General features: G+C 38.2%; 1 protein-coding gene across 1 annotated transcript in view; it reads left to right on the plus strand.

The window, feature by feature from the left end:
* Positions 1-12,246, plus strand: part of DNAH7 (dynein axonemal heavy chain 7) — a 263,405-nt gene that overhangs the window by 232,838 nt on the left and 18,321 nt on the right. The window contains exon 58 of the mRNA XM_065927706.1: positions 4,405-4,566. Coding sequence (XP_065783778.1) covers positions 4,405-4,566 — 162 coding nt within the window. The remainder of the gene's footprint in view (positions 1-4,404; positions 4,567-12,246) is intronic.

Consider the following 12,246-nt stretch of genomic DNA (forward strand, 5'->3'; position numbering starts at 1 on the left):
TACTCCCTTTCTTCTAGATCTATAGGTCTCTCCAATAGTTGTCACACACATGAGAAGTCCAGGTATTTATGAACTGAAATTCAAACCAAAAATCTCAAATGCCAAAGCAGCACACCATAGTTCATCTATTTTAGCTTTTCATTTGGAAATAATTTTAAATTCACAGAAAAGTTGCAAATATAACAGTAATATAAAGAACAGCCCTATGCCCTTTACTTATATTTGCTTCCTGTTAACATGTACCATCTGCAGGAAAGTTAGATATGTCACTGCCCTTTTTTCCTAGATAAATACTTCAGTGTTCTTATTTCACTAGAGATATTGTCCAATTACAGTTGTTATTGTAGTATTATTTTAGCAGGGATACACTACTGTATCTAATCTACCCAAGTTTGTGTTGTGTCCCAAATTTGTCAGTTGATGCAGTAATGTCCTTTAGAACATTTTCCCTGATTGACCGGGGAATTGGTTCAGAGTTAGGATCACAGTTAGTTGCCATGTCTTTTTGTCTGTAATCTGGACCATTACCTCAGCCTTCCTTTGTCTTTGATGGCCCTGACATTTCTGAAGAATTCATCTCCCTGCATTGTTTTTAATAGAAAATGTCTCACTCGAGATTAGTGTTAGGTTACAAGTTCTGAGCCACAGTGCGACTTGGGTGAAGTCATGTCCTCAGAGGCTTGCACTGGGAGGCATGCAATGCCCATTTATCTCTCACTGATGATACTAATTTTGATCCCCCAGATGAAGTGTGGTCTGATTTCTTCACTCTATAATAACTGCTTTGTCTCTTGCAACGAATAATCTGTGAGAAGACACTTTGGACCATGAAGACATCCTCTTCCTCATCAAAGTCTACCTGGGACCTGGATTTAGTAGCCAGTGGTGATTCTTGCTGGACTCATTTGTTTCCTTTGGTGATTCCAATTCCAGAACTCCTCCGCATTTGACACTTGACATGCTGTTGTCAGCAGCTGCCCTGCCTTCTCTCTCATTTATCTTTTATAAGTGTGAACTCATAAATTCTTTACATCTTTTCCAGTGGTTAGTAATTCATTACTATTCTTAAGGTTTTTGCTCAAGTTTTGTCCAGAATTCGTTAGCAGGAGCAGCTTTTGTGCTTGTCATAGGTCCCATTGTTTATTACTATTATTCCTCTTTCTGTCATAAGCTGCTCCAGGCTTATCTGGACACCAGTCTTGGAACCAGCCATTTTTCTGAAGAGTGCTGGTTCCTGTTTCATGGGGAATGGTACTAGAGACCAAGATTTGGGTGCTAGACATGTAGCATTCATTGTCTGTAGTTCTGATCCTTTTAGAGAGAACTTGGAAACATATACATGTACTCACAATATGTATATGCAAATCTGCGTACACACATATAGTGCATACAGACAACCCCGTGCACACACAGACATTCATATACATGTTTTAGAAGTAACAAGTTCCTACCAATACCTCCAATTTCTGTTGGTCCACCCTGGGTTCTTTCCAGCTTTTCCTCATTCCGTATTCACATGTCCCTTCTTCAATGGTGAGATCCCTGGCTCCCACCTCAACACATTTATTGATTTGCTCAGTTATCTAATATATCCAGAAGAGTCGCAGAATCAGCACAGCATGTTTAACTTTGCTTCTCCCCCCTCTGTGGTTAAATTTATGCTCCTTCCCTCTCGTCTCACACTCTCCCTTCTGATTTTATTCCATGGGGGGGAAACTTCCCCCTGCCCTTGTTTAAACTTTGGGCAGTCTCCTGCTTTCCTGATTAGTGTCAGGTAATTAAATGACCTAGAGTCATTTTAAACTGCAGAGCCAGTCTTGAACCAGAAATCAGAAAGTGCAACATGATACATTAATTGATATTTCAACTTTTATTGGAAACTTAGGTTTCTACTCTCTAGTATCTCACCTTGGGCCTGGTGAGGCCTCAAACCATAGGGGAAAAAGTATAGAGTTGGAATCTTTCTCTCTTTTTTGTTGAAGTATAGTTTATTTATAATACTCTGCTAGTTTCAGGCATACAGCAAAATGATTACGTTTTTTTAGATTATATTCCATTGTAGGTTACTATAACACAATGAATATAATTCCTAAGTGCTATATAGTAAATCCTTGTCGTTTATTTCATGTTCAAAAGTGAAGGTGTTAGTCATTCAGCCGGATCGGACTCTTTGTGACACATGAACTGCGGCTCCCCAGGCTCCTTTGTCCATGGAATTCCAGGCAAGAATACTGAAGTGGGTTGCCATTTCCTTCTCCAGGGGATCTTCCCCCAGGGATCAAACCTGGGTCTTCTGCATTGCAACCAGATTCTTTATTGTCTGAGCCACCAGGGAGATTTCTGTTTATTTTACATTTAATAGTTTGTATCTGTTGATCCCAGACGGACTCCTTCCTCTTTTCTTTGGTAACCATTAGTTTGTTTTCTGTGTCTGTGAGTCTGTTTCTGTTTTGTAGATAGATTCATTTGTTTTATTTTTTATATTCTATATATAAGTGATATCATACTGTATTTGTTCTTCTCTGACTTATTTCATTAAGTAAAATATTTTCTAATTTCATCCATGTTGCTGCAAATGGCAATATTTCATTCTTTTTGTGGCTTGAGTGATACTCCATTGTGTACATGTATATATCATATCTTCTTAAGCCAATTATATGTTGATGGAATCCTGGGTTGTTGGCTATTGTAAATAGGGCTGCTATGAACCCTATTGTAAATAGGGTGCATGTATTATACCGTTTTGAATTAGAATTTTCTTTTTTTTTTTCAGATATATACCCATAAATGGAATTGCTGGATCATATAGTGGTTCTATTTTTAGTTTTTGAAGGAACCTCTGTACTGTTTTCCATAGTGGCTCTACAAATTTACATTCCTACCAACAGTGTACAAGGGCTCCCTTTTCTCCACACCTTCTCCAGCATTTGTTACTTAATGTCTTCTTGATGATAGCCATTCTGACTGGCATGAGGTAGTAATACTGCATTGTGGTCTTGATTTACATTTCTCTAATAATTAGCAATGTTGAAGGTCTTTTCATGTGCCTGGAGCTCTTTCGACTTGGGTGGGATTTGAAGCTGACTGCTTTTGCCTTGTGAGTTCTCTCAGGGTTCTTCTTTGGCTCCCTTGCTGCTTGACTTCTCTGTGTCTCCCATCACCCTCAGCAGCACCTCCGCTTCCTCTCAGCCTTTGGTTCTCCAGCCTTCACTTCATACCGGCTCTTACTGTTAGGGTTTCCTTGCCCCATGACGCAAGTCCCCTTGAGAAGAAAATCACTGAAATGGCCACTGGCGGACATTCCTAGTCCAGCCCCCTGTCCACCCCTTGGGATCCACTCCAGATTAGAGCTACTGATTTCTGCACCGAAGTCCACAGCCTGAGGCCAGAGGCTGCTCTATACTCCTAGGCATGAATTTTGCGTTTTTCCACTCTATCCCAGATGCAGGGCACATGTATCAACTCTCTGAGTGGCCCCATGAATTTCTCCTGGTAGCTTGGACCCAACATACCCCTCTCCTCTTCCTGGATATAAAGAAAAGGGGACTCCCAGTACAGCAGCTGCACTTTCCAAGGAAATCTGTTCACAAATCCTTTCTCAGGCTCTAGTTTGACCATTTTTATATCCTTGTGGAGGGTACAAATAATTAACATATTGCATTGTATGTTTTGATTTCTGAATCAACACTGGATTTGTGTTTGACAGTGACTCTAGGACTTTTATGGGCTTCTCCAGTGGCCCAGGGGGTAAAGAATCCACCTGCCAATGCAGAAGACATGGGAGATGTGGGTTCAGTCCCTGGGTCAGGAACATCCCATGGAGTAGGGCTTGGCAACCCACTCCAGTATTCTTGCCTGGAGAATCCCATGGACAGAGGAGCCTGGAGGGCTGTAGTCCATAGGGTTGGACATGGCCGAAGCAACTGAGCATGCACACACGCATGCACGTAGGACTTTTGTAGTGGCATAAACACTGTGAGGCTGCCCCAGACTTCAATCCAAAAGTGCTTGTAGAGTTTCTTAATTGATTTGAACTGTCTCCGTTGAAATTTCTCCATGGTGATCTGGGAACAAACATTGGAATTCATAGTTTTTGCCTCGAGGTGCTTAAGTTGATATCCTCCAAAATCCTATATATATACATAAGGTAACATTGAATTAGACAAGCTCACCGTACTTTCTGAAAACCTGGTGTGCATAGAGGCTGTGTGTGTCAACTGAACATGTATGCAAATGAGCATATTTTTCCCTAAATAGCTGGTGAAAAAGTTAACTCTGTTTTAGTTTCACTTTGACATGGATATATTTATAAGCAAAAGGAATTACTTTGATTTTAAAGTATGATAAGCATAATGCAATGTTGGGGATGAAAGAATGATGCTATACCTTTTCTTCTCATTACAGGAGGAATTCAAGAAACTACTATATGGCCTCTGTTTCTTTCATGCTTTGGTACAAGAGAGACGGAAGTTTGGCCCCCTGGGGTGGAATATTCCTTATGAGTTCAACGAGACTGATCTCAGGATCAGCGTACAGCAGCTGCACATGTTCCTGAATCAGTATGAGGTACTGTAACAGTCACAGCAAGGACTTACCTGTTGTGCACTTTATCACAGAGTGTTTGTACGGTGAGCAAGGGCGTCTGATTAATTTCTCCTTTTGTAGAATAAATAGCAGGATATGCGTTAGCTAACAGGCTTCTGAATGTACCACAGTGGTCCACAGAGGACGTGGACCTAGGTAGCAGTGAGAAGCTGTATCAGCTACTGCAGCTTTAAAACGAAGTTGTTGTCTCTTTGGACTTTAAAATTGTTCCTGTTTATTTTTGTTTAAACAAATAAACAAGAGGATTTTTCCATGAGGGGAAAATAATGAATAGCAGGATAGTTTCCCAAAGTTTTTTAAATAGGATTTTGTTGTAATAGGATATTATAAACACCCTAGTAGGTAGTTAGGATGTCAGTTTATCTATTAACAACCTGTATTTTATCATTTACTTTGATACATAAACACCTATGCAATTTGAAAAGTGACATACTATACTTATTTTATGAAGGGTTTGGGAAGACCATACGTCAGCCCGTCTCCAAAGTGGAAAAAAAAAAAAAAGCCAGACTGATTTCCCTCTGTTTATGGCTTTATTTTGAGGGAAATGTCATAATACTTTTTTTTCTAGAATTTGGGCCATTTGTCCAGGTCAGACAGACTGCTTCAGGCAGTGGCGTTGCCGTGAGGTGTGGGTTCCGGGAAGAAGCCCGCGGGCCACGCTGTCGTATCAGCCGCGTTCTGCCCCCTCGCTCTCCAGCTCTGGCTCTGGCTCTCTCCTCTCATCCGTCTCTCTTGTTCTCTCTCTGTCACAGCCGTGTGCACACAAGCTGTTTCTCTCTTTGCTACTTATCAGTTGGATTTTCATGTTTGAACTTAAAAAAAAAAAAACTGTTTGGGTAAGTCAGTCTAAGTGCCCTACATGAATTTTGTTCAGAATTAGTTGGAAATCTTTACCTAACTCAATCAAAGGCATATCAAAAAAACACTTTAGTTTTTGAAACTTTTAGTGAATTGTGATTATTTTTTTTAAAAAGGTTTATGAACAGGAAGTCACTGAATTCTGTCTCTATAAAGCAAAGGAAAAACTGAGCAAGATAAATAACAAGAGTTCAAATAACATATCTAAACTAAAATGAACATTTTATCTGGTCTTCTGTGTTTCTTTGGACAAATTTGTATTTTGTACTAAAATGAAATAAGTTGAGAAGGTCTTTGATTTTGCGGCACTAAAATTTGGTGAAGCATTCAAAAGAAGCATAGGTTTGATGAACTTCTTCCTTATAATAATATTTATTTTAAAATTACTAAGAAGGGAGGCAAAAAGTATAATGATACATACAGTGCATGTGGAAGTATCTGAGGTAAAATACAGTTTTCAATACAAACAGAAAGAATGAGGAGGAGCTCCTTTAATTAGCACTTTGTTAAAAAATCTGTTTAGAGTATATTCTAATTTAAAATATTATAAACCTCTAGTGGAGTCAGTTAAAAGTGTCAGCAATTTAAAATAAAGTAACCATAAAATGAAACTTTGAAAAACATTATAGACAGTTTTACTTTAAAAATTAAAAATCTATGAGACCATATGAAACAGAAATTTTATAATAGTTTTCCTCAGTTGCTTTATTATTTTAAAAGCAATGTTTGAATAGAACCACTTACAGGTCTGCCAGTATGAAAATAGATTTACTCACACACACACACACACACACACATTACTTTTAAATTCCATATTACTAATCATTTTTAGTGTCCACGTTCATTCTCAAGGTGTTAAAGTTTTTTGACAATAGTTTATTTGGTCACTCTAGCTTTTTAAGCATCTGAACACAAACAAGGAGGTAAACAACTCAATGAATGTGATCAGGGAAGGTTCCAGAGAGGAGGAATTGCTTGGGACTCAATGAATATGAGGTTTTCAGGTAGATGATATAAAGAAGCAGCAATAAAAAGATTTGAAAAAGTAGAAATAGGTGAAAAGGTTTGGTGAAGGGTAAGTAATTTGGCACATCCTTATATGCCATGCTAACTGATTGGAAATTAATGTTATTGGTCTCCTTTTAGGAGAGCGTTTCCATTTTAGAAGAACCACTGTAGCAACAGAGTGAACTTAGATGACAGACTAGTTTTAGGTGATGTGAGTTGAATTGTGTCCCCCATGCTAAAAGGTATGTTGAAGTTGTAATCCATGGTACTTCAGAATGTGAACTTATTTGGGAATGGAGTTGTTGCAGATATTATCAATTAAGCTAAGATGAGGTCATACTGGAGTAGGGTGGATCCTTAACAGAATATGACTGATGTCGTAAATAAACTTTCCCTGATCGCATCCAGTGAGTTCTTACCTCCTTGCTTGTGTTCCGAAGTTTAAAAAGCTAGGGTGACCAAATAAACTGTTGTCAAAAAACTTTGACAGTGAGTGAACGTGGGCATGAAAGATGATTAGTAATCTGGAATTTTAAAATACTGTGTGTGTGTATTATGTAGCGTGCGTGTATCATGCATAGGGGGACATTTGGATGCACAGAAAAGATAGCCAGAGGCAGACATTAGAGTTATGCAGTGAGAAACTAAGGAACACCTGAGGCTACAGAAGCTGGAAGAGGCAAGAAAGGGTCCTCTTAGGCGTTTTGGAGGGAGTGTGGCCCTGCCCACCCCTTGATTCCAAACTTTTAGCCTCCAGCATTATCAGACAATGAATTTCTCTTGTTCTAAGCCATCTATTGGCAGGCCTAGGGAACTAATAACAGAAGACCATCACAATAACCCATGCAAGAGATGCTGAGAGTTTAAATCAAATCATTTCGACTAGGATGGGAAATGGGGAAGAGATATAATAGATATGTAGGGACAAGGATTGAAATGACATAGATATTAAATGGTAAAGCGATAGGAAGAAGTCTCTTCATGTTAGATTTTAGGTCTCAATTGGTGGTCCATCCACTTATTAATCCAGACAGGAAATAGTAACAGGAATTAGTAGGTGTGTAGTAGATGAGTTAGTGAAATGGGGATGGTTGAATGGATAAATAGTTCAGTCTTGTACATTTTATACATCTGAGATGTCTAGGTTGATAACCATGGTATTTGATAGGCTTTTGGCTATAGGTATAAAGCCCAGGAAAAGAAAGCACAAATAGAAAGCCGTACATTGTTAATGTGTAAGGAGAAGCCTGAGAGCACCTGAGATTTGAAAGAAAGGCCTTGCGGAGTGAAAATGAACTAAAGCCTGAGTGCTGGTGAGCATCCATATCAGTAGTAGGAGAGAGGACGGGAGAACGGGAAAGTGCAGCTGGAGCAGCCGAAGACCAGGGGAGCGAGCACTCTGAGTAAATACGGAATGTCAGGGATTGTCTGTCCTAGCACATGCCACGGCCTCTCTCACTGACATATAGGACCGACTGGCCAGATTCCTACTGTTAAATGACAATTGAGCAGCACTTCCCATCCCTCCAGCAAAGCGATCATGCAACAAACCAGACAAAACTGCTACGCACTCGACTCAAATGACCCATCAAGAGATACAGAGAGTTTTTTTGAGGAATGTGATTCACAGTTCCCTTTGATATTGAATCTAATGTAATTCTTCTTCATCAATCAAAATTTTGTTCTTTGTTTTGAAGTGCAATTTACCTGCAACATTCTATTAGTTTCAGATATACAACATGATTCAACATTTGTGTATATTGCAAAATGATTACCACAGTCCTTCTAGTTATCTGTCACCATAGAACTAAAAAAAATTTTTTCTTGTGATGAAAACTTTTAAGATTTGATTTCTTAGCAGCTATCAAATTTGCAATACAATATTACTAACATCACGATGCTGTACTTAGATCCCCATGAATTATGACTGGAATGTGTGTCTTAGTCTCTTTCACCCATTTTGCCTTTCCTGCAACCCCTTGCCCCATGGTAGTCATCCATCTATTCTCTGTATCTGTAAGTTTTGTTTTGTTCATTTTTGTAAGATTCTACATTTAAATGAAATCATACAGTATTTGTCTTATCTCACTTATTTCACTTAATATCCTCATTCATATTGTCACAAATGGCAAGACTGCATTCTTTTTATGGCTGAGTAGTATTCCATTGTGTATTCCACATGTAGTCCACATCTCCTTTATCCATTCATCCATCAATGAACACTTACATTGCTTCCATGTTTTAGCTATTTAAATAATGCTGCAGTAGACATAGGGGTGTATATAGCCTTCCAAATTAGTGTTTTCGTTTTCTTTGAATAAATACCCAGAGGTGGAATTGCTGAGTCATATGGTAGTTCTATTTCAAAACATTTTTTGTGGAACCTCCATACTGTTTTCCATAATGGCTGCACCAATTTACATTCCCACCAACATATGTATTATTTCTTGTCTTTTGATAATAGCCATTCTGACAGATGTGAAAGAACGTCTCATTGTGGTTTCGATTTGCATTTTCCTGGTGATTAGTGATGCTGAGTATCTCTCCACGTGCCTGTTGGCCACCTGTATGTCTTCTTTGGAAAAATATCTATTCAGCTCCTCTGCCCATCTTTTAATCAGATCATTTGGGTTTTGTTATTGAGCTATATGAATTCTTTATATATATATATATATATTAATTTTTTTAAAGTGAACAGGAAAATTAAATTATGAAAGAAGAAAATGCAAGAAGGTATAAGGTAAAATGTACTTGGCTGATGGGTAACTCCCAGAGATGTGTGTGCCATTGTGTGTGTGTGACTGTGTGTGAATAAAAGTCCCACCCCTCACTGTCACCCTAACTTCCCCCCAAAGCAACCAGTTTCACAGTAGGGCCTGTCCAGACTTCTTGTGCACAAATAGTTAACATATATACATATGTATATGCACAAATTTTCCTCAAAAACATAATTGTATTTGCATATCATTTTCAGCTTGCTGTTCTTACTCACATATGTTGTGGACAATCATAGTATACATCTTTGTCTCAGTGGCTGCATACACAGCTTCTCCTTTTTGACTATCAGGATTTTATTTCCTTTTTATTTCTTACTATTCAATAATGATGGTGGTCGTTTAGTCACTAAGTCGTGTCTGACTCTTATGACCCCATGGACTGTAGCCCACCAGGCTCCTGGGATTCTCCAGGCAAGAATATTGGAGTGGGTTGCCATTTCCTTCTCCAGGGGTCTTCCCAACCCAGGAATTGAACCTGGGTCTCCTGTATTACAGAAAGATTCTTTACCAACTGAGCTGCGAGGGAAGCCCTCCACTATTCAATAACGAGCAGTGTTAAAATGAATAACTTCATATATTAACATAACCTTGCACACTCGTTGCCTGGTTCTACACTCTCTCCCAGTCCACGGTCTCAACCCTCTTGTTACAATGGAGCAGGGAAGCAGTCCCAGCATACAGCTGCTATTTCTACAGCCCCAGACGATGGACCCAGGCCTCCAGGAGAACACATTCCTGGGTTTGATTGGCCTTGTTGTGATGAAGCAGCTAAGATAAACACCAGTTTACCCATTGGTTTTCAGGGGATTGTTAGCAGGTTTAACCCTTTATACGTAAATCAAATTCTCCGCCCCCCCCCCCCAAGATGTCACTTTATGTCTGCCTCACAGCACTCCCAGGGGTCAACTCATCCTCATACACTATTTAATTTGTGCAGGAGTTTTGTTGTTTTTTTTTTTAACCACAGTTTTATGACCTATCAGCAAGGCAAAACCCAAGCAGTGCTGCATCTGCAAACTCCCTCATCACCATGGCAGCTTCTCCCTCCTGGTTCTGCTTGTATCTCAACCAGGTCTTGATCCTGAGGCATTCTCCTAAATTCACTGCCTTCCCTTCCTGTTCTACCAGAGAACTAGTCTCAAAATTTCCAACCCTGAATTCAGTAAATTCTTCCTTTGTAATTAGTACCACCTATTCTTCCCAAGAGCTATTTTTTTTTCTGTTGAAGGGATTCCTCAAAGTGGGATCACTTTACAGATAACTGCAGGAAGATGTGTAGAACAACAACAACAAAAGGCTAGGAAAATACCCTGAAGTAAAAAATTTATATATTTTAGTAGCAAACATTTTAAAACATTGCTATAATAAAAAGCCATAAACAATTAAACATCATAAAAATAAAAGACAAGATGACTTGGAGAAAATATCTAAAATTTGTATGACAAATTGATTCTGTATCCTTATAGAGCTTTTAATAATAAGAAAAAAGATACTCATTTATATGAGGAAAACACTTAAAAGAAAAAGGTAAATACAAGTGGTGAATAAATATTTTTCAAATGTCAGTATCAAAAATAAAATTAAGATATGTCACATACTGTATGGTGACTATTGTTAATACTATATTGCATATTTGAAAGTGGCTAAAGAAAATATCTTAAAAGTTCTCAACACAAAAAAATTTTTGTAACTGTGATGATGAATGTTAAATGAGCTTGTTGTTATCATTTCACATTACATACAAATACCAAATCATTATGTGGTATACCTAAAACAAATATGTTATATGTCAATTATATCTCAAAAATCAATTTAAAAATTAAAAACAATTTTATTGCTTAATTATCATTTTATCTAAATGATAAGACTCAGTTTTGTTGTGAGCAGTGAGAGAGAATTCTTTATATTACTGGTGGGTATAAGTATTTAGGCTTCCCTGTTAGCTCATCAGGTAAAGAATCTGCCTGCAATGCAGGAGACCTCAGTCAGGATGATCCTCTGGGGGAGGGTATGGCAACCCACTCCAGTATTCTTGCCTGGAAATCCCCGTGGACAGAGAAGCCTGGGGTCACAAAGAGTTGGACATGATTGAGCAACTCAGCGCAACACATGTAAGTATTTGTGGTTAAGCTAAATAGAATTGCAATTTGAAAAATTAGTTCATTTACATTCATAAACATTTAGAAATTATGTATACTAGTGAATGCAATAAGAAAGCAAAGTAACAGGGAAAAATATCTTTACAAATTTGATAGAGGTCAATTTATAAAAGAGTTAATACAAATAAAATAAAACTATTAAAACTTTAATTGAAAAAATGGGTAGGAGGCTACTTCGTAGAAGAACAAATGTTATTAAAAATTAAATGATCATAAATTTTATTAGTATTCTAGAAAATGCAAATGAACATAATATTAATTATCTTTGGGCAATCAAATTAGCAAAGATTTTAAAACTGTTTTAGCAACTACAGTTCCAGAAAAATGGGCTAAAGAACTAAACAGACATTTCCCCAAAGAAGACATACAGATGGCTAACAAACACATGAAAAGATGCTCACCATCACTCATTATCAGAGAAATGCAAATCAAAACCACAATGAGGTACCATTTCACGCCAGTCAGAATGGCTGCTATCCAAAAGTCTACAAACAATAAATGCTGGAGACGGTGTGGAGAAAGGGAACCCTCTTACACTGTTGATGGGAATGCAAACTAGTACAGCCACTATGGAGAACAGTGTGGAGATTTCCTTAAAAAACTGGAAATAGAACTGCCATATGACCCAGCAATCCCACTTCTGGGCATACACACCGAGGAAACCAGATCTGAAAGAGACACGTGCACCCCAATGTTCATCGCAGCACTGTTTATAATAGCCAGGACATGGAAGCAACCTAGATGCCCATCAGCAGACGAATGGATAAGGAAGCTGTGGGACATATACACCATGGAATATTACTCAGCCATTAAAAAGAATACATTTGAATCAACAC

Source organism: Muntiacus reevesi, chromosome 3 (assembly GCF_963930625.1).
Source record: "Muntiacus reevesi chromosome 3, mMunRee1.1, whole genome shotgun sequence".
NCBI lineage: Eukaryota > Metazoa > Chordata > Mammalia > Artiodactyla > Cervidae > Muntiacus > Muntiacus reevesi.